The sequence below is a fragment of the Erinaceus europaeus genome, chromosome 20, assembly GCF_950295315.1.
Source record: "Erinaceus europaeus chromosome 20, mEriEur2.1, whole genome shotgun sequence".
NCBI lineage: Eukaryota > Metazoa > Chordata > Mammalia > Eulipotyphla > Erinaceidae > Erinaceus > Erinaceus europaeus.
Genome location: NC_080181.1, coordinates 21,516,475 through 21,544,237, shown reverse-complemented (window position 1 = coordinate 21,544,237; position 27,763 = coordinate 21,516,475). Strand labels below are relative to the sequence as shown.

Here is a 27,763-nt window from a genome sequence, read left to right as displayed (position 1 = left end):
GCACCTACTGAGATCTGGGTCGTTGAAGAACTCTTTTACAGAGATTAGTCATTCTCTGGAATGGGGGTTGAGGGTGCGGAGACCTCAAGTTAAACAATTATTGACGTCTCTCAGCATGCACCTTGCAAGAAAGCATTATGGTTTCCTTGCTTTGACTTCAGGTGGAACCTCTCTCCTCTCATGCGGAACTCTGTCTGCCACTTTCTCACCGTTCCATGTGTCTACTTGAGCAGCTGTTCCTCCAGTTTTCCATTTCCTCTTCACGAGTAACCCTGAACCCCTGGTCAGACTCAGAGCCTTGTCTGCCATCAGTCCACACTGCAGCGCCCAGCCGGGTGGGATCTGTGGTTCCTGTAAATTGAGGAACAGCAGCTGTCCTGATTTGTAGCCACAGTGCTCTCTTCATCAAGTACCAAAAAAGCCAGACTGTGCTTTTGCTCGGCCCCGTGCCTAAGGCAAATGGAGGGTCTCCCGTGGAAGCTCGCAGTGGGGCAGGGAGCCAGCTCCATTCTCCGCTCGCTCCCCTCGGGCGGGCCGAGGGTGTCTGGCGCCCTAGGCGCTGGAAAAGGCAGCTGGGGGGGGCGGGCCAGCCGGTCCGGCTGCCCTCCCTGCTGTGACGTCCGGGAGGGGGGGCGGGGGGCGACAGGCTGGCTCCCCGCCCTCCCGGCCTCCTCCGGGTGTCAGGTCGGTGGGTCCTCTGGAGATGCTCCCTCCGCCTTTGCAGTCGTGGTGCAAGAGGGTGCCGGACCGCCTGCTCCACCGCGGAAGCGCCGGGGTGTCCGAGGGCGCGCCCACCCGAGCCGGGCCATGCAGCTGGGAGCGGCTCTGCGGGCCGTGGTGCTGGCCGCGCTACTGGCGGGGCCCCGGGGCGCGGCCGGTCGTCTGCTGAGCGGTGAGTGGTCTGGCCGGGACAGGGGCCGGTGGCTGCTGGGGCGCAGCTGGCGCACACACACTACCGGCTTCTGCGGACTGTCTGCGGGGCGGCTCCACCTCTTCCTGGGCTCCGCGTAGACCGCGGGAGGCGAGTGGACTAGGTCCTCCAGCGGCCCCTGCTTCTAAGGAAGGAAGCAATCACCCCACGGCTGATACCCGCGGGATTCCCTTTGTATCTTCGAACGCCCCAAACCAGAGTTCCGAGGGTTTGGGGGATGCAGACTCAGGGGCGTTGTAGATGTAACTGCCCCAGCAGTCGCCCCCTAGAGTGCGGCGCTAGAGTCCCCGGGAACCTGGAGCAGTGGGTCCGCCACTGGGGGGCGCCCGTCCCTGGGGCCGGCGGGTACAGTAGGGACACAGGATGGGCTGTGCCGTGGGAACCGGGTCTGTTCCTCTCGCGGAGGGTGGGGGGTGAGGGGGGCCGGGTTCTGCGCTTGGAGGTGGGGAAAGAAGCCTAGTTCGTCCGGGACGAGCCCTGCCTGACTCTGAGAATGACTCTGCTTCCTTCCTCCTGTCGTTCACAGCAGTCCCGGACTTGGACCTCAGAGGAGGTACAGTGCTCTGGCTTCTTGCCTCTTGCATTTGTTCTGCATGTCGGAGGAGAATGTGACTGCCCTAGTCTCAGGTCCCCTTCTCAGGCGCCCACTGATTAGCCTGGAGGGGGGTGGGGAGAATGCAAATCTCTGCTCCTCTTTGCATGCATGCCAAAATGATTGACAGGCTCAAATATGGTTTCCTGATGGAAAGGGGGCGTGTAATTGAGTCAGGGCTGCACGGGATCTCGTCCTTGGTAGAGGGGATCAACGGCCCTCCCGCCCTTCCCTTTCCTGCCAATGAGAAGAGAAAGAAACTTCCTGAAGGCAGGGGAACCAGATGGGCCCTCGGCCCCCGTCCAGCTCGGGCTCTGTCTGGCACTCACCCTGCTGACTTGGGATGTGTGGCCAGGCTGGACCAGACAGGAAACTGGCTTAAGGTGTTATATTTTCCCTTGACAATACAGCTATGGAAAAGTGGGGATTGCCAGTAAATTTAGTTCCAGCTTATGTTACACTGGTGTTCAAACTGGGGTCCTTCGTTTCTCCTCTACTGATTCATTTGGAGCTTCCTTGAAGGAATCATAGAAGCTGAGTTGGCCCAGCCTTCTTCCCAGGCAGCTTCCTAGTACAGTCTCTCAAGCCAGAGACCTCCAGCCTCCCTGCAATACCTCCTTGTTGAGAAGAATGTCCTGCTTTTGAGGCCTCCTAATTTGCTAATGTCCTTCCGATTAGAGTTTCTTTCCTTCTCTTAAGCCACCACAATTACCCCTTGGGGTCCATGCCTGCACCATTCTTCTGCTCCCAACTGTCCTTTCTTTCTTTCCTTTTGAACACACCGGGTGAGAGGCAGGGAAGAGAGAGACACCACGGCATGGCATCACTGACTGTTCAGCTTCCCAATGCAGGTGCTCCCACCTGGTGGCCAGAGGCTCGCACATGGTAAAATGTGCACTCTCCTGGGGAAGCCATTTCCTGTGCTCCTCAAGTTTCTCTATTTAGCAACGGCAGAAGAATAACAGAGGCAGGGGGAGGATGCAAAAATTTGTTGCAAAAACATTTGTTGCTTCCTGGGAGTCAGGCGGTATCACAGTGGGTTAAGTGCATGTGCCATGAAGCACAAGGACCAGTGTAAGGATCCCAGTTAGAGCCCCCGGCTCCCCACCTGCAGGGGAGTCACTTCATAGGTGGTGAAGCAGGTCTGCAGGTGTCTCTCTTTCTCTCCCCCTCCCTGTCTTCCCCTCCTCTCTCCATTTCTCTTTGTCCTATCCAACAACAACAACAATAATTACAATAAAAAACAACAAGGGCAGCAAAAGAGAAAATAAATAAATATTTTTTAAAAAGAGAGAGAGAGAGAGAACGTGTTTCTTACTGAGAATTTCTTGGCCAAGGCAGTGAAAGAAGAAATGAGAATTCATGGGAGCTTTTCTGGATAATCTGTGTGTGCTCCCTTTCCATTTGGCAGTGAATAGGCCGTTAGCTGTGGCCTTTTGCCCTGTATTCCAGACAGTTTGGGAATAATGAATCCTGTTTGAATCCTTGCACAGCTGCAAAACAAGTCAGGAAAATGAAAGCCATCCAGAGGGCTGGAAGAGGTTCCCAAACCAGGACTCATCACTCCTCTGCTCTGTGGCAGCAACTCTGACCCACAGTCCATGATTTGACTCACTTTTTCCAAGGAATCCTACCCGTTGGCGGAACTCGGCTTTCACTTTGTTCACCTCAGTCCAGAAACATGGGCCACATGCTCCTGTAGGCTAGGAGCTGGCACTAGTTTCTGCCTGCCGATGTCTAGCACAATGCCTGGCACAGAGTGTAGACTCAATTCTAATCGTCTGAACGCAAGAGTAATGAGGCTAATGCTTGGGGGTGCAGCAAGGCTCCCGACACCCAGGGGCAAACTAGAGCATGTGTACTGGAGAATGCCTTGTTATTTGTACCTCAAAATCCTCTCTATTTGTCTGAACTGGTCTTCAGCCCTTCAAGTGTCAGTCAGTTGAGACACCACACAAACAGTCACCACCTGAGTCGGAGGTGCAGTAGGGGGTAGGCAGGAGTGAAGAAAGGTGAAACACCAGAACAGCTTAATGACTACATCTCCACACTGCCAGAGGTTAGTGGCATGACTCTGTCAGTAGATCGGGGTTCTAACTTAGATAATGCTGCTGAAAGCTAGGTGACCTTAGCCAAACTACTTAAAGTCACCGACCCTCCATTTTCTCTTCTGTAAAATAGGGCATAAACAATATCTAATTGAGATTATCACGAGGGTCCCATGACATACTAAATCTTGCATTTAGCAGAGTTCACAGCACATAGTGTGGAACTCAGGGGGGAAAAAAGAGTTTAGTAAATCTTAACTGTTGTCTTTAAGCAGCAAAAACAAACAAAAAACATGGATCTGACACCCTCTGTTTCTGCTAACACTATGGACTGGGGGAGGTTCCCAGTCCTGTTTATAGACAAATGGTTCAAGAACTAAGGATCCTGTGACTGATTTTGGAATACTTCTAACTGGCCTACAGGAACTGCCTAGGAGAGAGAACTCAGTTGAAGTCACACTATGCCCTGAGACTCCCTAATGGCATGAAAGTGTTATTTTTGTGCCTTTAATTGAGATCATACATCTCCATCCTTCTCTTTTAAAAACAAAAATGTCAGGGGCCAGGCAGCAGTGCAGCAGGGTAAGCACACATGGTACGAAGCACAAGGACCCGGGTTCGAGCTCCTGGCTCCCCACATGCAGGGGGATCACTTCACAAGCGGGGAAGCAGATCCACAGATGTCAGTCTTTCTCTCCCCTCTCTCTGTCTTCCCCTCCTCTCTCAATTTCACTCTGTCCTATCCAACAACAAAAACAATAACAACAAGAGCAACAAAAATGGGGGGGGGGGGATGACCGCTAGCAGTGGATTAATAGTGCCAGCACTGAGCCCCATTGATAACCCTAGAGGCAAAAAAAAAGAAAAAAAGAAAGTCAGGGGCTGAGCAGTGGAGCATCTGGGTAAGCACACACATTACCATGTGTAAGGACCCCAGGTTTAAACCCCCAGCCCCTACCTGTGGGGGTGGGGGGACAGACAGCTTCACAAGTGGTGAAGTAGGGCTACATGTGTCACTCTTTCTAAACCTTCCTCTATCCCCTTTACCTCTCAACTTCTTTCTGTCTCTCTCCAATAAAATAACAAAATAAAATACTTTTAAATATCTGTTTTTCAAGAGTCTGTAGTAGAAGAAACAAAACAGGGAGTCGGGCTGTAGTGCAGCGGGCTAAGCGCAGGTGGCGCAAAGCACAAGGACTGGCATAAGGATCCCGGTTCGAACCCCGGCTCCCCACCTGCAGGGGAGTCACTTCACAGGTGGTGAAGCAGGTCTGCAAGTGTCTATCTTTCTCTCCTCCTCTCAGTCTTCCCCTCCCTCTCTCCATTTCTCTCTGTCCTATCCAACAACAACAACAATAATAATAATAACTACAACAATAAAACAACAAGGGCAACAAAAGGGAATAAATAAAATAAATATAAAAAAGAAAAAAAAGAAGAAGAAACAAAACATAAACCACTACACAGCATAGGTACTAGAATTTATATCACTGTGTCTATACACTAAAAGGGGCATTGATTTGCTCCAAAAACCATGAATGATATCTTACAGTCCACTCCGGAGCTATCAGATTTCCTCCTGCCCAGAGACAGCTCCAACCATATGCTACCAAGCACCCCTGCCCTGGCATGATAATGTTTTGGGACACTTTGGGGAGCACTCAAAGAAGCTGACTTTTTGTGGGGTTTGTTTTTTTTTTCCTCTCTAGGGCAGCTGGTCTGTCGGGGAGGAACACAGAGGCCTTGTTATAAAGTCATTTACTTCCATGATGCTTTTCGAAGGCTGAATTTTGAGGAAGCCAGAGAAACCTGCAGGAGAGATGGGGGCCACCTAGTCAGCATCGAGTCTGAAGCTGAACAGAGAATGATAGAAAATTTAATTGGAAACCTCCTGGCTTCCGATGGCGATTTCTGGATTGGACTCAGGAGGCATGAAGAGAAACGAAACAACAGCACAGCCTGCCAGGACCTGTATGCTTGGACTGATGGCAGCACAGCAGCATTCAGGTAAATGTACAGAATTCACGGCAGATAACTCATTTGACACAAGTTTTTAAATGTTAGACTGGATGCATGGTGCCAGATTAGAGAAGACCCAACCGGGAAGAGAAGAGCCTTGGGAGGATAGCAACAGTGGGACAGCCACTGACCAAAGCAATGTGCAAACTGGTGACTTAGCTTTAGTCTGAACCCAGCTCATGTCCAGAGTGCTGTATTCTGGTGATATGACCCAGAAACGGTGTTCTAACTGCACAATAGTTTGAAGTCAGTGGTTCTGGTTATCTTTGCCTGGAATACAATAAGAGATTGAAGATCTAGGGGGCTGAGGCTCAAGTTAGAGTTCCAGATTACAGGATGATAACTGGCAAGAAATCAGAGCCAAGACCTATTTTGAGAGACTGGCTAGGAGTACAGGCCCTCCTAAGTAAGCTTCCATTCACACCCCACCCTGGCACCATGGACTCACTCTCACCTTTCCCTATTAAGTACAGTAGACTTGGACAAACCTTAAAAAGAATCAACATTAAAAGATAAGCCAGGGGCCAGGTGGTGGCACACCTGCTTGAGCACACGTATTGTAATGCGCAAGGACCCAGGTTCGAGCCCCCGGTCCCCACCTGCAGGGGGAAAGTTTCATGAGTGGTGAAGCAGGGCTGCAGGTGTCTCTCTGTCTCTCTCCCTCTCTATCACCCCCTTCCCTTTTGATTTCTGGCTTTCTCTATCCAATAAATAAAGATAATAAAAAATTTTAAAAGATAAGCCAAAGACTAGAAAATGTTACACCAAATCTGGCAAAAAGTTTTTATGGTTTCACACTAACCATATTGAACCAGGGAGATAGCATGGTGGTTGTGCAGAAGACTTGCATATAAGAGGTCCCAAGTTCAATCTCTAGCACCACCATTAGCCAGAGGTGAGCAGTGTATCGGTTGAAAAAAATACTTGGAGGGGGCCAGGTGGTGGTGCACCCAGCTGAGTGCACACATAACCATGCATAAGGACCTGGGTTTAAGCTCCCGGTCCCCACCTATAGTGGGAAACTTCACAAGTGGTGAAGCATAGATGCAGGTCCCTCTCTCTCTCTCCCTCTCTATCTTCTCACTCCCCTCTAAGTTTCTCTCTGTCCTATCAAATAAAATAAATATTTAAAAATAAATAAATAGGGGCCAGATGGTGGCACATCTGATTAAGTACACATAGTACACATAGTAATATGCACAAGGACACTTCACAAGCGCTAAAGCAGATTTGCAGGTGTCTCTCTTTCTCTATCTCCCCCTCCCCATTCAATTTCTCTCTGTCCTATCAAATAAAATGGGATAAAGAAAAAAAGGGGGGGAGGTCAGGTGGTAGTGCAGTGGGTTAAGCGCACACAGCACGAAGTGCAAGGACTGACGTAAGGATCCCGGTGTGAACTTCCAGCTCCCCACCTGCAGGGGAGTCGCTTCACAGGCGGTGAAGCAGGTCTGCAGGTGTCTTGTCTTTCTCTCCCCCTCTCTGTCTTCCCCTCCTCTCTCCATTTCTCTCTGTCTCATCTAACAACAGCAATATCAATAACAACAATAATAATAACTACAACAGCAATAAAAAAACAAGGGCAACAAAAGGGAAAATAAATAAATAAATATTTTTTAAAAAGGAAAGAATGGACTCCAGGAACAGTGGATTCCTAGTGCCAGCACTGAGCCACAACAATAACCCAGGAGGCAAAAACATAAACAAACAAATAAACAGTAAAAATAATAATAAATAAATAAATCAGAAAAAAAATCCTTCAAAAGAATTTCTATGTCAATAAAACACAAGAGCTTATGTAAGTTAATAAACCCCTCAGATATAAAGAAGTAAGAGACCAGAGCAGACAGTTCAAGAAGTAGAAAATCTAGCTGGTAAACAATAATATAGGGAGAAATGTTTAAACTCACAACCATTCAAAACAATGAAGATTAAATACATATAGACGTTCTCCCTATTACATCTAAGATAACAGGTCAACATCTGTTAAAGACTAGCTATCATGCTAATGAGAACTGCATTGTCATCTAAGTCTCAGGAGTAGCACCTGCAGCATTTCATGGGTTTGTCTTCTTCGGAGAAATTTGAAAAAGGAATGTTAGCAGGATAAACTACATTCCCAGCCCTACACTGATCTCAGGACCACAGAAATACTTAGTGACCTGTCTCTGCTACTGTCCAGGCTAGATTCCCCTTACCCTTTGCTCAGGAAGTTCAGTAGCTCCCCTTGACCCAAACCTTCTTCCTTCAGGAGTGTGAGGCCCTAGTCACCTTGCATTTCGCAGGCTGAAGTGAATGAACTTTTCCATTTGCCATTAAAATTGGGACCAGGAATATCAAGAGATACCCAAGTAGACATGCCGGGGGCATACCCAAAATGTGAAGCAGTTGACCTTTTTCCTTAGGATTCAGGTCAGTTACCTCCTACTGAGGTACTGGCCTCCTTTCTTGTCTGCTGGTCCCTGCACATGTAGATTCCTGAGGGCCTGAGTGCCCCAGTGGCCATCATCACTCCTAGTTCAGTCAGACTAACTCTATCTTCTGGGTGGAAATATTTCTCCTCTGGGAACCACACCCTTTAAACACACCAAGCCTAGCACTGCAGAGACAAGAAACAAAGTCCTCAAATGGGCCCATGTCAGTAAAGGGCAAGCAGGGCTAGGGGCAGAATGAAGAGCATTGATTCACAGTAAGCATTGCATCTTGGAGCATGAACTCCCTATCCTTGTACAGTATTGCCTTTAAGCTGTTTTCAACAAAATATTCTGTCACTCTGCCAGGCTGGCAGCTACAGCACTTTGCAGTATGTGAGGTGACTAGTCAACTCCCAGCAGGGTGTCTTCTCCTCACTTCCTTTGCATTAAAGTTGGCCTCTTACTCTGATGAATTATTTTTTATTATTATTTTATTTATTTATTTTCCCTTTTGTTGCCCTTGTTTTTTTTTATTCTTGTGGTTATTATTGTTGTTGTTATTGATGTCGTTGTTGGATAGGACAGAGAGAAATGGAGAGAGGAGGGGAAGACAGAGAGGGGGAGAGAAAGATAGACACCTGCAGACCTGCTTCGCCGCTTGTGAAGAGACTCCCCTGCAGGTAGGGAGCCGGGGGCTTGAACTGGGATCCTTATGCTAGTCCTTGAGCTTTGTGCCTCATGTGCTCAACCTGCTGTGCTACTGCCCAACTCCCTCTGATGAATTCTTATCGGGAATCCAGCAGTAATAGATCGTAAAAAATGTGGAAGCCTGGAATCGGGAGGTAGAGCATTGGGTTAAACACACGTGGTGCAAAGTGCAAGGACGGGAGAAAGGATCCCGGTTCGAGCCCCCAGCTCCCCACCTGCAGAGGAGTCAATTCACAGGCAGTGAAGCAGGTCTGCAGGTGTCTGTCTTTCTCTCCCCCTCTCTGTCTTCCCCTCCTCTCTCCATTTCTCTCTGTCCTATCCAACAACGACAACAATAACAACAATAATAATAACTATAACAACAACAAAGGCAACAAAAGGAATATATATATATATATATATATATATATATATTACAAAAAGAAATAAAATGTGAAAGCCTTTGCATAGTAGTCCTGACTGAGACCCTGGAACAGAGAGGCTGACCTCAACTGGATAGCTTTTTTTGTCTCCCTGGCTGTTCAGTGATTCTTTTATGCCAGATGCTTTCTAGTGGGTTACAGCATGTGATAGAACCTCACCCTTTCTGAGAGGGAGAGGGAGAGAGAGAGGGAGAGGGAGAGGGAGAGGGAGAGGGAGAGGGAGAGGGAGAGGGAGAGGGAGAGGGAGAGGGAGAGGGAGAGGGAGAGGGAGAGAGCCTACTCCCATATGTCTGTTCACATCACTCTAATGATTGAATAAACTTCTTCTGTCAGTGGCTCAAGTGTCTAAGAGCTCCTTTTTCCCAGTCTTCCCCTCTTTCTCCTTTGAGAAAAATTCTTCCTCCTCATCTACTGGTCAAGGTCTCTACCTTACCCCTAAGTCTTACTGTTCTCCAATAGCCTTTGTCCATGTGAAGTGCTTAAGTGAGGGTACCAGCTAAGCTCTGGCCATTGGGGAGGATGTACTCTTACCCCTTGATCTTTCAGGACCAACTCTGAGTGTGGTTGTATTGCAGTTTGAATCCATTTGGAATTGTATTCTTATATCTGACTGATTAATTCCAGGTGACCTATTAGGTTGGGAGAATATTAAGGACAGGATCAGCTCAGTCTGAGGCCCATCCAGTGCTAACTCCCCAGCCTCCAAGTATAGGAGTTGAGCAGGCATATTTGGAGGTAGATTTAGACTCACTTTGGCTCCTTAGTCAATGACAGAAGAGCTGTAGTAGTAAAGAATGTCAGTTGGAGGCCTCTGAAACTACATTCTTCTCTGTCTTCTCAAAGACAGTAAATATAGAACAATGTGTTGTCCAGAAAGTGATGATATTAAGTCATAACATCCTGGAGCCAGGCGTTGGTGCACCCCGTTAAGTGCACATAGCACTAAGTGCAAGGATCCGGATTTGAGTCCCCCGTGCTCCCCACCTGCAGAGGGTTCACCTCATGAGCAGTGAAGCAAGTCTGCAGGTATCTCTGTTTTTCTCTCCCTCATAATCTCCCCCCACTTCTCAATTTCTCTCTGTCCTATCCAATAAAAAAAAAATGGAGGAGGGGGGAATGGCCACCAGGAGCAATGGATTCATAGTGCTGGCACTGAGCCCCACCCATACCCCTAGAGGCAAAAAAAGAAAATCATAACATCCTTAAAGACCTAGAAAATGTATTACAGCTCATCACATTTCTATTTAATTCACTGGCCTGACACATACAAAAGCCAGGTTGCCTGTGAAGGCTAATACTAGAATAGCACAAACTCAGCCAAGTAGAAGCCCCAGTTGTAGCTGCTGTCACATTTAAGGTCCATTTGTGAAAGCAGGTTAACATGGGCGGACATAGTGAATACATTCCTTTCCATCATCAGAAAGAGAAATCCTAGCTGTAATCATTTGGAATTGACAAGTATACAATGTATGATCTTGTTTCTGGGTGGAATTAGTTTTCCTACTCTCTGTCAGTACATCAGACTCACATGTTAGAGAGCTGGGCATAAGCCCTGTGATGATTCAAGGGTCTGCTACTTCATGACAACATGTAGATCATGACAATCTTCTACCTGGGAAGGTGGTTCTGGTCCAAGTATCAACAGGTATAAGACATCTATCTGGCTTTGAGTAGGCTCCAGAACAGAAAAGGACGGAAGCAGGTATAGGCTGTAAGATAAGCAGCCTTTGCAACTTGGATTATAAAATGTAGAAAACCGTATTAAGAGCAGGATCAACGGTAGAAAAAATAATACCGTAGAATATTTGTGGTAAACCGCAATAAGAGAATCACAATGCAAACTCCCTAGGTTTTTATAGCAAGGCTTTGTCTTCTGTAGCTAAGAAATATTTGCCTTTTGTAGGAAGGAAAAATAAAAACAACAACAAAAACCCTGGCCTTTCTAGTAAGGCAAGGGGCACCAAGAGACTATGCAGTCCAACTTGCTTATCACATGTGAAATACAACTGGACATATTTTGGTGCAGGTAGCCTTTGGGTATTGATGTGAACTTGCACCTTCTGTCCAACAGTACCTGTAATGTTTTGGCATCTCTCTCTCTAAAGTATATGGTTACTATAGAAAATACCTATAGGCTCCTATAGACAAACAGGAAAAGTCAGTACCATGTGCACCTGCTGTAACGCTACAGGGTTCCTCCTCCTCATAACCTGGCTTCTTTTTTTTTAATTAATTAATTTATTTTTAAAAGGAGACATTAACAAAACTATAGGATAGGAGGGGTACAACTCCACACAATTCCCACCACCAGATCTCCATATCCCATCCCCTCCCTTGATAGCTTTCCTATTCTTTTTTTTTTTTTCCTCCAGGGTTATTGCTGGGCTCGGTGCCTGCACCACGAATCCACCACTCCTGGAGGCCATTTTTCCCCCTTTTGTTGCCCTTGTTGTTGTAGCCTCGCTGTGGTTATCAATGTTGCCATTGTTGATGTTGTTCATTGTTGGATAGGACAGAGAGAAATGGAGAGAGGAGGGGAAGACAGAGGGGGGAGAGAAAAAGAGACACCTGCAGACCTGCTTCACCGCCTGTGAAGTGACTCCCCTGCAGGTGGGGAGCCGGGGGCTCGAACCGGGATCCCTATGCCAGTCCTTGTGCTTTGCGCCACATGCGCTTAACCCACTGCGCCACCACCTGACCCCCAAGCTTTCCTATTTTTTATCCCTCTGGGAGTATGGACCCAAGGTCATTGTGGGTTGCAGAAAGTGGAAGGTCTGGCTTCTATAATTGCTTCCCCGCTGAATATGAACGTTGACTGATAACCTGACTTCTATCAGTGAGTTCTATGCCTGATAGCTGGCTCAAGATAGAAGCTAGTACAGTATATCTCTTCCATTCCACCATCTCAGCAATGAAACAACATTCTGTCATAACATTGTAAGACCAATGAAGAAGAAAATAAGGCAAGTCAGGGTAGGAGGCTCACCAAGAGGGTTGATAAATGACTTGGAGGTAACTAAAGAAAGGCAGAGCCCAGCCCAGGTCAGGCTTCCCAGTTTCCAGGCACAGCAACCAAAGAGTGCAAGGAGCATCACTCACCCCAGTGGGTACAAACGGGTCTTTTATTAAGTGAGCAGCAATACAGAACTCTAGCAGAGCTGTATAGGGGTGCTGTGAGGAGACTTGTCTTTAAGGATGGTTCTGATAAGACCTAGAAAGAACAGCAGGTAGAGCCCCACCTGCAGGGGAGTCACTTCACAGGCGGTGAAGCTGTTCTGCAGGTGTCTATCTTTCTCTCCCCCTCTCTGTCTTTCCCTCCTCTCTCCATTTCTCTCTGTCCTATCTAACGACATCAATAACAACAACAGTAATAACTACAACAATGAAAAAAAGGGCAACAAAAGGGAAAAATAAATAAATATTTAAAAAAAAAAAAAAAGAGCAGCAGGGCTTTGCTAAATAGTCTGAGCATGAGACAAGATCTGGGCCCTGGAAGGAAACAGCTCAGGTGCAGTCAAGCAGCTGGGAAAGGCCAGCCCTGAGAAAACACTAATATCTACCAGGAGAAGGCTCCCAGCATGGACAGTCTCTTTGGAATTCAAGACACCTTGGTATCCACACATCAAACACCATTTACTTCCAAGTACCACTGGTCTTTAAGGATGTTATGATTTTATTTTTTATTTTTCTTTTGTCTCTCTCTCTCTTTTTTTTTTCCTTGCCTCCAGGGGTATGGATGGGGCTCAGTGCCAGCACTATGAACACATTGCTCCTGGTGGCCATCTCCCCCATTTTTTAATTGGATAGGACAGAGAGAAATTGAGAGGTGTGGGGGGGAGATTACGAGGGAGAGCTGCTAAAACACCTGATTCAGAAGCTAGGGAGATAAAGACAAGAAGTCTGAGGCTGGACCTGAAAGAAGGACTCATCCAGCTAATTAAGTGAGAAAAACTCAGAAAGATAATATGGGTCTCCTACTTTAGTTTCCATCCTTCACCTGCTTTGAGAGCCTCCATGTTTTAGAAAACCTTGCTCAAGTGTTTGAATTTTCCACCTACTTCCCAGGGCTAGAAAGGCATGTGAAGAGGAAGAGGAAAGGGGAGAAGGACAAGCTCTAGATGAGATAAACCAGGGTTTTGTTTGTTTTACCAGATCATTGCTGAGCTCTGGCATATAATGGTGCTGGGGATTGAACCTGGGACCTTGGAGTCTCAGGCATGAGAGTGTCTTTGCATAGCCATTATGCTATGTCTCTATCCACCCCTCTCCTCAAGCCAGGTTTTTCTTATGAGTGCATCTGATATTGAGAGACAGAAAGAGAAAGAGAGAGAGAGAGAAGAAAATAGGATTAGCCAAGCTGTCTCTGAGACTTTGTGAGAGCTATGGAGGTTATCTGAGGGTGGCGTGAGGGCTAGGCACAGAACTGTCATGGTGGGTGCAGTGTCAACTATACCTTTGCAATTTTATTAACTTGTAAACCATTATTAAATCACTAATAAAAAAAAAGAAAAAGAAATAAGATTATCCAGACTGGCCCTGCCTTCTGTCAGAATTATTTTGCAGACATTGTATGGTAATTCCATTCCCCCCTGCATCAAAGCCTGTGGTAAATGTCAGATGATTGATTGCAGTGTCCATTATTGAAAGCAAACACTACTACTTATTGGCAGGATTTAATCCAGGCTTCCTCTCTGTGTGTTCTGAAGCAGACTCTGAAGTTTATGGCTTAATGGAGCTGAAAGTGAAAGCCAAGGCTTTCAAGTCTTGGGGATGTCCTTCTCCAGTTGTTTGCACTGTTTTCGCCTTTCCTACAGGAACTGGTATGTGGATGAGCCTTCCTGTGGCAGTGAGGTCTGTGTGGTCATGTACCATCAGCCATCAGCAACCCCGGGTATCGGGGGCCCCTACATGTTTCAGTGGAATGATGACCGATGCAACATGAAGAACAACTTCATTTGCAAATATTCTGATGGTAATGAATCCTCTCCTAAGTTATGTGGTTGAGTTCTTAACCTCCTCTCTCATTTCATAAGCTGCTGTAAGTTCCAAGAATTTGTTATGTGGTTTCTGGGAAAAACTGTGCTGTGAATGCCAGCAATGTTAGGTGGGCCTCAAGGATTCTTGTGAAGGGAAATGTGGATACACTTTCACACTGAGGAGTAATTCTAGCAAATGAAAGGGATATCAGATGCTAAGTGAGGGGACTTAAGGGGGGTGGTAATTTATGATAAAACAAGAAATTTGAGAACTTCAGGGAAGAAAAAGTCCTCTAAGTAGATACTCGGTTCTCATTCTTTCCATATGTGTAGTTGGCTGTAGGGGCGTGGAATGAAGAAGAAAAATTAACATAAGCTGCTCATTGCTCATTCAAGTTGTCCAACAACCACGCGCTACTATTTTCTGAGACTTTAAGGGGTCAGAATAATGATCAGGAGACATTGGCAATAACTGAACAAGCTTTGAGCAGATAGCAGGCCACTTAGAGGAATAAGTCTAAACTCCCCACAAAATGCAACTGGCATTTGCTCCCAGAGATCGATTTCTTACTGGTTTTGAATTGGCTCCAACCCAGGATACTGTCTCACTCTGCTTAAACTCATCCATTAGAACTGACCTAAATCTAAATGCAGTGTCTTTTGAACTACTTCTGAAGAGTCACCATCCTGAAGTCAACTGCTTGGCCTCTGTTCTGCATATTTTCCTGACAGGAGTAGAATTATTTCTTAAATGTATTTAGGGAGCAAAGAGTCCTATTGTTTTCAAATTTTGTTTGAATTTGACTCATTTACTGCTAAAAAGGCATTTTCCTCCTCCTTCTTCACCCTATCAGTAGAATTCTCACCAGAATCCTAGCCCTCCCCACCACACAGAATTGTCTCTAGCAGGGGAAAGGTTACAACTGGGTCTGCTTTAGCAAGTTTTCTCCTCAGAACAGTGAAGTCAAGGGACTTGTTACACATTACCTGTCTTCTATATCACTTTTGTTAAGTTTCAATCATTAGCCCCACAATTTAATTTTTGGACTTCCTTAATGATTTTTGAAATATGTGATTTTGACATGTGTTTTTATACTTCCTTCTTTTTTACTTTATCCTTAGGTGTTTTTTATTTTATGTATTTTCTGTCTTTTATTTAATATGACAGAGAAATTGACAGGGGAGAGGGGAACACCTGAAGCACTGCTTTACCACTCATGAAGCTTCCCCCCTGCAGATGGGGACTAGAGGCTTGAACCTGGATCCTTGTGCATGGTATAGTAGTGTTTGTACTCAACCAGGTGTGCCACTGTCTGGCCCCCAAGCCCAGTGTTTTCCTTTTTTTTTTTCTTTCTATTTTGTTTGATAGGACAGAGAGAAATTGAGAGGCTACGGGGAGGTGGAGAGGGAGAGAGAAAGATAGATACCTGCAGATCTGCTTCACTGCTCATGAAGCTTTCCCCCTTCAGGTGGAGACTGGGAACTTAAACCTGGATCCCTGCACATGGTAATGTGTGCACTCAACCAGGTGTGCCACTGCCTGGCCCCAAACTTAGTTTTTAAGATCATATTCTTTATTAATTTTGTTATTCCCTGTATTAGACTGAAGCCTTGCAAAAGATGATTCACACCAAACATCTAGTGAGGCTATAGAAGGTTATTTGCAAACAACAACAAAAAAATGGGCAAGGAGCATGAGATGCTGAAGAACCCACAAACTAGCTGCAATGATGCTACCTCTCCCAGGCTTCAAGGATTAAGAGAGGGAATGATTTTATCAGAGTCCAGAGAAAGCTAGAGGTCATGGAAGATATTTAATCAGAGAATTTAGCTACTATCAAACCATGAGATGAGAAGAGGGTAGTGGAAATAATTATTAGGATCTCTCTCTTTCTCTCCATCTCAATTCCTACCTCTGCCTCTATTAGTTAAGTCCAATCACAAATAAAAAACAGTGGAGCCCCAATGACACCATTCTTAGAGGTGAGCCTGCAGGACACAAAGAATAACAGCTATAGATCTGATCAGGGAGTGGGCACATGGAGAAAAATGTATGCATTACCATAATGCTCCCTGTTCTCAGGATAAGTTCACACACCTTGGCATGTCCTAAAGAAATAGACTCAGTCAGATACTTAGCTTTCTTTAGCCTTAATTCTCATGGTGTTTTTTCTTGCCCATCCCATTCTTCTCTGTACTCTATGAATCCCCTCCCACAAGATGATGATGACGATGATGATTTTATTGAATAGAAACAGAGAGAAATCAAGAGGGAAAGAGAGAGGGGGAAAGGGAGAGGGAGAGAGAGAACTATAACACTGCTTCACCATTTGCAAAGCTTAACCTCTTTAACCTCAGGTCGGGGGCAGGGGCTTGAACCTGAGTCCTTGAGCATTGAATACACACTTAAATGGGTGTGCCACCATTTGGTCCTTCCCCTAACAGTTTTATTTATTTATTTATTTATTCCCTTCTGTTGCCCTTGTTGTTTTATTGTTGTCGTCGTTATTGGATAAGACAGAGGGAAATGGAGAGAGGAGGGGAAGACAGAGAGGGAGAGAGGAGGGGAAGACAGTGAGGGGGAGAGAAAGATAGACTCTACCTGCAGACCTGCTTCACCACTTGTGAAGTGACTCCCCTGTAGGTGGGGATCTGGGGGCTGGAACCCGGATCCTTACACTGGTCCTTGTGCTTTGCGCCACGTGCGCTTAACCCACTGCGCTACCACTCGACTCCCTCCCCTAACAGTTCTTAACATGATGTTTCCCATACTTTCGACATCCATCTGCCTTTCCTAATCAACTAATTATCATCCTTCAGCTTCAGGTTAAACTTCACTTTTCTCATCACAAAGTGAATTGAACCCTGGCTGATGATAATGGTGATATTTTTCTACAAAGGACATTTTTAAGTCAATTGACAGAATTTGAATAAGGACTGTAGATTAGACAACAGAATAGCAATGTATATTTCTTGACTTTAATCATTGTTTTGTGATGCATATATATGAGAAAATAAATAGATGCTTTTCTTTGATCTATTTCATCCAGATAGCATGGATATCATATTAATATTTTTGCTTTTGCTTCTTTCTGTCATAGAGAAACCAACACCCACTTCGACAAGGCCTGAAGGTAAGCCCATCATTTGGGTTACTTTGGCTGAACTGCAACCTCTCAGAATTAGAACCTTAGGTTATTTTTAATTTATTTATTTATTTATTCATTCATTCATTCATTTATTTATGGGATAGATAGCCAGAAGTCAAGAGCAAAGCAGATTGAGAGGGAGAAAGAAACAGAGACACCTGTAGCACTGCTTCACCACTCATGAAGCTTTCCCCCTGCAGGTGGAGACTGGGGACTCGAATCTGAGTCCTTGCACATTATAACTTGTGTGCTCAACCAGGTGTGCCAGTATCTGGCCCTGAGCCTTCTGTTTTTTGAACTAGATTATTCAACAAAAAAACCACTGGTGTTAACCCTGACCTTTTGGAGAGGTACAGCTGGGCATGGCAAGTAATTGATTAACCTCACCCTCTTCTGTTGCCTGTTTCTCTCAAAGCTGAGAAACAATAGTAGCAAATTTACTTCCAGATCCAATTTGTTTGCTTGCTTGCTTTTCACCAGAACACTGCTTAGCTCAGCTCTGGCTTATGGTGGTGTGTTTGACTGGGGGGGGAAATGAACCTGGGATTTTGGAGCCTCAGGCGAGAGAGTCTCTTTGCATAACCATTATGCTATCAACCCCTATATCCTCCAGATGCAATTTGTCACTAATGACTGTGTGAAGGAAATAATTCAATCTAACAAGTCATGAATGAATCAGAGTGACAACTGATGATGCTAGAAGTGAGTCATTGGCCTTCTCCTTGCACCTCAAGACATTATGTGCCTTGATGCCAGCTGCCCATTGGTGGATTCAGGACCTGGTTCTTGGTAGCAAGGCTCTTGCCAGAAAGATGAAGATAATTAAACCTCTAAGCCAGGAAATTGAACCCATTACTTTTCTGTGTTTATAAATGGTGCTGGTCAAATTGTGACTGCCTTTTCAGCATCCTACTTTGAATCTGGTAGGACTCAAAGGATGCTTGAATGGTGGTGATGGTGCCTTTCTCTAGGTTCTCAGGTCCATTTGTCTCTTTCCAGGTACAAGAACTGAGTCAACAACATCCATACTTCCAGAAGACACAGAGAAAGAAGATGCCAAAGAAACATTTAAAGACAATAAAGGTATGTACAGAACACTCCCAGAGAAAAGAGAGAGGTGGGTCTCTGGATCCAAGTTACCATGGTTACATTCCAGACTTTGTTCTTTCCCACAGCTATGTAAAGAAAAAAAAGTAAATAAAAAGAACTAGTCAGGGTTTTGGTGACTTAGCAAAAATTGCATTAAATGTTAGATTTTATGTGGCCCAGGAGGTGGAGCAGTGGTGGAGTTTCAAGCATAAAGTTTGGATTTTTATCCGGCATCATAAGTGCCAAAGTGACAGTTTTTTGTTTGGTTTTTTTTTTGCCTCTAGGGTTATCGCTAGGGTGCCTGCACTACAAATCCACCGCTTCTGGAAGCTATTTTTTCCCTTTTGTTGCCCTTGTAGTTTATCATTGCTGTTATTATTGTTGTTGTTAGGCTTTCCTTGTTGTTGGATAGGACAGAGAAAAATCGAAAAAAGAGGGGGAGAGAAAGATAGACACCTGCAGACCTGCTTCACTGCCTGGAAAGCAACCCCTCTGCATGTGGAGAGCCAGGGGATCGAACTGGGGTCCATATGCTGCTGGTCCTTGCGCTCCTTGCTATGTGCGCTTAACCTGCTGTGCTACTGCCCAGCCCCCAGAGTGACAGTTTTGCTCTCTCTCTCTCTTTTAATAAATAAATCCTCTTTTAAAATCTTAGATTTGGGGAGTGGAGCGGTAGCGCAGTGGGTTAAGTGCACATGGCGCAAAGTGCAAGGACCGGTGTAAGGATCCCGGTTCGAGCCCTGGCTCCCCACCTGCAGGGGAGTCGCTTCACAGGTGGTGAAGCAGGTCTGCAGGTGTCTATCTTTCTCTCCCCCTCTCTTTCGTCCCCTCCTCTCTCCATTTCTCTCTGTCCTATCCAACAACAATGACAACAATAATAACTACTACAATGAAACAACAAGGACAACAAAAGGGAATAAATAAATAAATAAATAAATAAATAAATAAATTGTTTTTAAATCTTAGATTTGGCCTCTGGACCCTCAACAGAAGCCATTTCTTATGTTATGGAGAACTGGTTTAAGAAACAGAACACCTGGATCTTAGTATTTGCTCTGTATCTGCAAAGCAGGCAATACATGTAAATTGAACAGCACATTAGTTTTTTTTATTCACTTCTGAAAAATAGTATGAGGGGAATGGTGGTAGAAAATGAATTAGAGCACTAGACTATTTCTATCATTTTGCTTAACGTCGAATTTTAGTTTTCACAATTACAAAAGTAGGTTAGTTTATAAAATGGAAAGTTTTAATGGCAAATGGGTAGTGGAAAGTATTTTCATCTTTTTTAAACTTTTTTTTAATTACTTTATTTGTTGGATAGAGACACTCAAAAATTGAAAGGGAAAGGATAGATATAGAGGAAGAGAGACAGACAGACATCTGTAGCCCTGCTTCACCACTCGTAAAGCTTTTCCCCTACAGGCAGGTCGTGGGGAACTGAACCCAGGTCCTTGAGCATAACATGTGCCCTCAACCATGTGCACCACTGCCCAACCCCCAGTATTTGCATATCTGTGTATGAATATTAACTTTTTTTTTTTAAAGAACTAGAGTATCACTTTGGTATATGTGATGTTAGGGACAGAACTCAGGATTCATACATGTAAGTTCTGTGCTGTAAAGCTGTACAACCTCCTAAGACAAAAAAAAATTAAAATAAACTAATAAAATAAAATCTTAGATTTGGAGCAGGAGGAATAGCATAATGGTTATGCAAAAAGACTTCTAGGCCTGAGGGTCCAAAATCCCAGGTTCTAGCCCCACCCACACCCCCACCATAAACCCAAGTTAAGTAGTTCTCTGGTTTCTTAAAAAAATAAAATAAAGGGAGTTGGGCGGGCAGTAGCACAGTGGGTTAAGCGCAGGTGGCGCAAAGCGCAAGAACTGGTGTAAGGATCCCAGTTCGAGCCCCTGGCTCCTCACCTGCAGGGGAGTCGCTTCACTGGCGGTGAAGCAGGTCTGCAGGTGTCTATCTTTCTCTCCCCCTCTCTGTCTTCCCCTCCTTTCCATTTCTCTGTCTTATCCAACAACAACGACAACAATAATAACTACAACAATAAAACAACAAAGGCAACAAAAGGGAATAAATAAGTAAATATGTAAAAAAAATAAGTTATATTTTGTCATTGAAATGTACAAACGGAACTCTCCTAAAACAACTGGAGAGGGGCCTGCAGTCGCACACGGTTAATCGCACATAGTACGAAATGTAAGCACCTGTGCAAGGATTCCAGTTCGAGTCCAGGGTTCTCCACCTGCAGGGGCATCACTTCAAAAACTGTGTCTCTCTTTCTTTCTCCCTATCTTCCCCTCCCCTCTCAATTTCTCTCTGTCCTATCAAAAAATATATCACCCTGCAGGGGGGTTGCTTCACAGGCAGTGAAGCAGGTCTGCAGGTGTCAAAAAAAAAAAAGAAAGATAGATAGACATCTGCAGACTTGCTTCAGTACTTGTGAGGCGACCTTCTCTGAGGTGGAGAGCTGGGGGCTTAAACCGGGATCCTTACGCAGGTCCTTGTGCTTCATGGCATGTGCACTTAACCTGCTTAACCTGCTTCACTACTGCCCCGGCCCCAACTATTCTATTATTATTATTTTTTTGCCTCCAGGGTTATTGCTGGGCCTTGGTGCCTGCACCACGAATCCACTGCGCTATTTTTTCCCTGTTTAAATTATGCCTTTTTAAATATCTGTTTTGAAGCAAAAAACAAACATACAAAAAACATGAATGGTGGTAATGGACATCTTTCTTTTCAGAAGCTGCCTTGAATCTTGCCTACATCCTACTTCCCAGCATTCCCCTTTTCCTCCTCCTGGTGGTCACCACCGTTCTATGCTGGGTTTGGATTTGTAGAAGGAGGTAAGTACAACAATCATCATGTAAGGCTTTGTATATCTTGAATTTTGGATTTGGGATGCTATTCTGTTAAGCATTAAAAGCCGTAATCGTTGCAAGAGAGTATCACAGATGTGAGAATAAATTCGCTGCAGTCCTCCAGATTTGTGGAATTACTAAGCATTTGTACTCTGTTGTGATTAAGAGAGTGGCCTTACGTTCTGTAATTTTGTGTACATGAAAGATTCTCAACCACTTGAGAGGAGAAACTGTTACATATAGCCTGCCTTTTCATGAATAACTCAACCAAATACTCTTGGGAATATATGCTCTTACTCTAAAGACATTTGGTGAATAAGTAAAGGAACAGCTAGTGAGCATGTAAAACACAGCTCTTCCAGGGTATCTTGAAAAATATAGGGAATTAAACTGCTTAACTAAAATGTGATAAAGACCAGGAGACAACTCACCTAGAGTATATGCCTTACTAGGCACAAGGCACTGAGTTCAAACCCCAGGGAAACCAAGATCCTATTTAAAATCTGACTTACTTTAATGGCCAGTTGAAGATGAGTTAATTCAATTATATTGACATTTTGAATATAAAACCTCTTGTATATTGTTTTATTTTATATTAATTTATTTTTGTTATCACTGCTGTTTCACCTCTCTGGCCAACTTTTTCAGATAGATAGAGAAAGAGGGAGACAGACACACAGAGAGAGCAAATAACAGAGAGAGAAGGTTACAGGAAAAACCAACACTGAAACTTCCTCCAGCGTGGTAGGGGCTGGATTCAAACCCAGATCACATGCTAGAACCTATTGAATTTTATTCTATAACTCCCTTAAGATTAATTTAAGGATTAAAGCTGTTAGTTAATACATGCATGATGAGCATATATAAACACCCCAAACAGTAACTATTACTATGATCATGTTATTAGTTCTTTTAAATCTAAAATGAAATCTGTTCAAAACATTACATATATTTATTCTCTACCTGCTTATTCTACATCTTTGTTCTTGATTTCTCTTCCTTACTCTATTTTTACTTCACTAAGATCTGGGAGTTGTGACTCTGAAGCTAAGCTCTCTCCGCCTCAGGAATTTTAAATTGTTTTTCAGTGCCACAGACTCCTATAACAGTCTATCCTATGGATTGTGAGGGCCATGTGGTAACACACCCAATTAAGTGTACATAGTGCTATGTACAAGGATCCTGGTTTGAGTCCCCACTCCCCACCTGCAGGGGGGCTGCTTCACAAGCTGCAAAGCAGGTCTGCAGGTGTCTGTCTTTCTCTCTTCCTCTCTATTATCTCCCTTCTCTCTAATTTCTCTCTCTCCTATTCAATAAAATGGTAAAAAATGGCTTCCAGGAGCAATGGATTTGCACCAAGCCCTAGCAATAACCCTGGAGGCAAAAAGAAAAAAAAAGAAATCTATAGATTGCTTACCAGAACAATACTTTTAGATGCATAAATTAAAATGCATTCAAGGGAATCAACTACACTGCTATATACTTTCATAAAATATTTCCAAGAATGACATGGTAAAAAAAATGTTGGGGGGCCAGGTGGTAGCACAGTGGATTAAACACACATGGCATGAAGCACAAGAACTGGCTTAAGGATCCAGGTTCAAGCCTCTGGCTCCCCACCTGCAGGGAGTGGCTTCACAAGCAGTGAAGTGGGCCTGCAAGTGTCTGTCCTTCTCTCCCCCTCTCTGTCTTCTCCTTCTCTCTCAATTTCTCTCTGTCCTATCCAATAACAGTGACAGCAATAACAACAACAACAACAATAAACAACAAGAGTAGCAAAAGGAGAAAAATGACCACCAGGAGCAGTGGATTTGTAGTGTAGGTACCAAGCCCCAGAGATAACCCTGAAGGCAAAAAAAAAAAAAAAAGTGCACTTTATTTAGTGGCAGGTAAAATTATCATTTTGAAGTAGAGACAAGTGTAAGTCAATTTAAGGCATCTATAATAACTATGATGTGATATGATTTCCATTGATCAAGTGAAATATATTATTTGTGATATTCTGTTTTATGCCCTACATTCATAATTGAAAGGTAAGCCAAATTTCACTTAGAGGTAACTTTTTTTTAAGTGTGCTATTTTGGGGCCAGATGATAGCTCAGTGATTTAGGTAAGTATCTGATGCCTGCATTTAAGTTCTAGCACCAATGGGAATACCATGGCACCAGAGGAAAATCCAGTGCTGTGGTGAATTTCCTCCTCTATCACTGACTCCATATCTGAAATAAAAAAAGAATTAATCAGCCAGCCCAGGAGTGGTGAAATCATGTACAACTGGGGCCCCAGCTATGCAAAAATTTAAAAAATGGTATTTTGAAGCTGTGGAGGTGGCTTATCAAGTTGAATCCATATTGCCAGAGTGGTACTCTGGTTTCCCTCTGTCTTGCCCATAAAAAAAAAAAATTAATTAAGAAAAGAAAAGTGTGATACCTTCTCCCTCTTCAATTTTTTTCCATGGACTCCAGGGCAAGCCACCTGCCCTATGTTCTGGTAGGAGGGAATGAGAGATACACATTTGCTTTGAACAGGGCAGCTCTCTAAGGACTATTTCCACCCCACTGGGAAGCCCTGGTCTAAATGTGAGGTGGGAAGAGGAGCGGCATGCATCTGCTCAGGAGGGCTTCCTCCTGCCTGCACTAGACACACAGAGATGCTCAGCCCATGTCTCAGATATTCAACCCTGGTACCCTTTCCTCCTAGGAGACAGGAGCAGTCCAGCCCCGGCCTGAAGGAGCCACACCCTACCTGGCCCTGCCCTCAGCAAGGGAGCAGCCCTAACCTGGAGATTTACAATGTCATACGGAAACAGAGTGAGGCTGACTTGACTGAAACTCGGCCAGACTCAAAGAACATTTCATTTCGCGTGTGCTCAGGAGAAGCCACCCCTGATGACATGTCTTGTGACTATGACAATATGGCTGTGAACCCATCTGAGAGTGGATTCGTGACTCTGGAGAGCATGGAGAGTGGCTTTGTGACCAATGACATTTATGAGTTCTCCCCAGAACGACTAGGGAGGAGCAAGGAGTCTGGATGGGTGGAAAATGAAATCTATGGTTATTAGGGTGCACGGAGAGGAGCTTGAACTGACAAGGAGAGAAAGAATCAGAATTCTCTTGTTTCCCAGAAAGAACATATTCTCAAGGTCTACAGAAATGCTGAGACCAGACCCCAGGGAAAAGCATGTGGCCCCCATTAGCCCCTGCTGGATCTCCAAGTTTATACTGTAACCCTTATTTCAGTCTCTCCCAAGCCTGACCTTCTGAGGAAGCACTTTATTTAAGGCCCATCATGGGTAGAAAAATAAATGTCACTTGATTTGTTATATCTGCCTTCCAGGAGACCATGCTCTCATTGGCGGGGATAAGGGCAGTTTTCCTTACACCACACAACAGCACACACATCACAAAGAAACAGAAAATACAGGATCCTTTCAAAGTCCACAGATACTAACCTCAGGCTGGCCTGTGCATCAGCAATTCTCATTATCTGTTTTTTTATTTCATTGTGTGAGTGTGTGTGTGTGTGTGTGTGTGTGTGTGTGTGTGTGTGTGTGTGTGTGTGTGTAGAATCAAATCAAATCAAAGCAGGAAGCAGAATGTTAGTCAGTCTGTGTCTGCAGCCCTTCCTCTTCATGTGGCCTCAGGAGACACATTTTTCTTTCTCCTGACATCCAAACTTGGAAATATGCAGCTTGGAAATTCTGTAGAAGCTAAAAATGACATTTCAGTCTCAGCTCATGTTCCTAACCCTGGTAATGCACGTGTTCTGCTTGTTTATGCTCTTTACTGCTACCTCAACAGAATATTGCTAATAATGACAAGGAATCTCCCTTTGAATTTTAGGGAGCTGACTATATCAAACGCTTTTGGACTTGCCTGACATTAGTCACTTACACACGGAAAGTCTGAAGGATAGTATTTAAACAACCGGCAACCTCCCTCTATTATCTTAGTAATCTTAATATTTAGCCGTTTCTTACATGTCTTTCTTTTTCTTAATTTATATGTGGCAACTGGGCTTCACGCATGAACAGTACCATTCTCCTGACCGAGTTTTGATCTTTCTTCTTTACTTTAGTGGAGACAAAGAAAGAAGAAATACCATCGCACCACTCCACCATGTATGGAACTCCCTGTACACAGGGCAGACAGCTAATATTTGTAGAATGGATCGTCTTTTAGACTGATACAAAACTACCTAAGTTATTTCAGCTTAAATTTCAGTAGATCCTATTTTTCAACTACCTGAGTGGAACGGGTCAGTGAGATCCAAACTGAATAACAAGTAGATGGTAGCTGATGAATTGTGTTCACAATGTATTTTAGTTATGTCACTAACCCAATCATCAGTATATAATTGAGGCCCACTCAGCAGTTCCCTCAGTCCTTGTTGGATTGCTTCCACTGGCATCATTCTGGATTTGCACACAGCCAGTTTATCCTATCTTATTTACATTACTCAAATTCTTTTTTTCCCTCCTCAGATTTACTAGCCAGAATGCCAACAACTGCATTTCTGTTTACATTGCAGTTTGTGAATTTAACAACCATTTTTAAAAAATGTATTTACTGGACAGAGACAGAAAGAAATTGAGAGAGAATGGGAGATAGAAAGGGAGAGAAAAAAAAAAGATACCTCTGCTTCACCACTCTGAAGCCTTTTCCCTGTAGGTGGGAACTAGGGGCTTGAACCCAGATCCTTGTGCATTATAGCTAGCATGTGTACTCAACCAAGTGCACCACTGCCCAGCCCTTAACAACCATCTTTAAAATGTTACGTGTTGGAGGCCAGATGGTGGCACACCTAGTTGAGCGCACATATCACAGTGCACGAGGACCAGGTTCAAACCCCTGGCCCCCACCTGCAGGGGGAAAGCATCACATGTGGTGAAGCAGGGCTGCAGGTGTCTCTCTGTCTGTCTCTCTATCTCCCCCTTCCCTCTTGATTTTGGGCTGTCTCTATCCAGTAAATATAGATAATTTTTTTAAAAATGTTAAGTGCTTGGGTTCAAATTGATCATTGAGCTTATTTGTCATGGTGACATTTGGAAATCTAGCAAATATGCTTCATGCTTTCAATGCTAGTTCCCAGGGCTGGCAAAATTGTTCAGTTAAATAGTGTGACTGCTTGCCATGTGCCCAACCCAGGTTCAAGCCTAGCCCCACTGCATTAAAGGAAGATTCAGCATTGTAGTCTCAGCCTCTATCTATCTATCTATCTCTATCTCTATCTAGCTATCTCTGTCTCTGCCTCCATTTCTCTATATAAAAAATAGACTAGCTCCCAGCCTACCCCCCACACCCATTGAGACATACAAAATAGAGAAAATGTGTGAGTTGGGCAATTCGGTAGGTTTATTCACTTAACAAATTTTTCTTGAATACATACTATGTGAGGGGGGGCAGGTGATAGAGCACTCACTTAAGTGCACGTTACTATGCCAAGGGCCCAGGTTTGAGCCCCCACTCCCCTTCTGCAGGGGGAATGCTTCATGAGCGGTGGAACAAGACTGCAGGTGTTTATCTTTCTCTCCCTCTCTATATCATCCTCTCCGCTTCAGTTTCTCTCTGTCTTATCAAATAGAAAACTAAATCAATAAATAAGGAAAATGGCCACTTGGGTAGATTTGTAATGCTGGCACTGAGCCCCAGCAAAGTCTTAGTGGCAATAGAAAAAAAAACCTACTGTGTGCCCTATACCATGATAGGGCAGTCAGTCATATTCCAGGCTAAAGATGATATAGGTTGGGTTTCAGATCATGTACAATTTCCCATGTGGTTGCCATAAACACTTTTTTCTTTTTTATTTATTTATTTATTTTCCTTTTTGTTGCCATTGTTGTTTAACATTGTTGTCGTTGTTAATGTCGTTGTTGGATAGGACAGAGAGAAATGGAGAGAGGAGGGGAAGACAGAGAGGAGGAGAGAAAGACAGACACCTGCAGACCTGCTTCACCGCTTGTGAAGCGACTCCCCTGCAGGTGGGGAGCCGGGGGCTCGAACCGGGATCCTTACGCCGGTCCTGGCGATTTGCGTCACGTGCGCTTAACCCGCTGCGCCACCGCCCGACTTTTCAAATCATATTACTCATTCACTTATTCAAAAAGTTTTAAAATATGGTTACTTTGTATCAGGAACTATCTATGCTAGATACCAGCATCTAATAGTAAATAGGACATACACAGAATCCACTGTTTTTTCCCCAGGGTTATCACTGGGGCTTGGTGCCAGCACTATGAATCCACTGCTCCTGGTGGCCATTTTTCATTTTACTGGCTAGGACAGAGGTAAATTGAGAAGGGGAGGTAGAGGGGGGAGAAAAAGATAGACACCTGCAGACCTGTTTCACTGCTTGTGAAGCAATCCCCCTGCAAGGGGGAAGAGAGCTAAAACCTAGCTCCTTGCCCATGGTAATATGTTCACTTAACTGGGCGTGCCACTGCCAGGCCCCTTATTTATTTGTTTGTTTGTTTATTACTACCAGGGTTATCACTGGGGCTCGGTGATGGCACTATAAACCCACCTTTCCAGAGCTAGGC

General features: G+C 44.5%; 1 protein-coding gene across 3 annotated transcripts; it reads left to right on the top strand.

Annotated features, from left to right (window-relative positions):
- Positions 1 to 351: 351 nt before the first annotated feature.
- LAYN (layilin) lies at positions 352 to 24,547 on the top strand. 3 transcript variants are annotated; one of them, XM_060180100.1, is made up of 8 exons: positions 352 to 892; positions 1,458 to 1,484; positions 5,281 to 5,578; positions 13,946 to 14,103; positions 17,209 to 17,241; positions 18,256 to 18,339; positions 21,105 to 21,207; positions 23,923 to 24,547. In XM_060180100.1, exons 1-8 carry the CDS (start codon positions 460 to 462, stop codon positions 24,284 to 24,286), a joined length of 1,500 nt encoding a protein of 499 aa, XP_060036083.1. In that variant the 5' UTR covers positions 352 to 459; the 3' UTR covers positions 24,287 to 24,547. The 3 variants fall into 3 exon arrangements, with proteins under 3 accessions (XP_060036083.1, XP_007538625.2, XP_060036084.1); XM_007538563.3 differs by lacking the exon at positions 1,458 to 1,484 and having other exon boundaries at positions 361 to 892; XM_060180101.1 differs by lacking the exons at positions 352 to 892; positions 1,458 to 1,484; positions 13,946 to 14,103 and having other exon boundaries at positions 5,337 to 5,578.
- The last annotated feature ends 3,216 nt before the right edge of the window (positions 24,548 to 27,763 follow it).

Coding starts and splice junctions, on each gene's coding strand:
- LAYN (XM_060180100.1), top strand. CDS start 460: ATGGAGGGTCTCCCGTGGAAGCTCGCAGTGGGGCAGGGAGCCAGCTCC. Junction 1,485..5,280: donor GGACTTGGACCTCAGAGGAG/GTACAGTGCTCT, acceptor TTTCCTCTCTAG/GGCAGCTGGTCTGTCGGGGA. Junction 18,340..21,104: donor AACATTTAAAGACAATAAAG/GTATGTACAGAA, acceptor CTTTCTTTTCAG/AAGCTGCCTTGAATCTTGCC.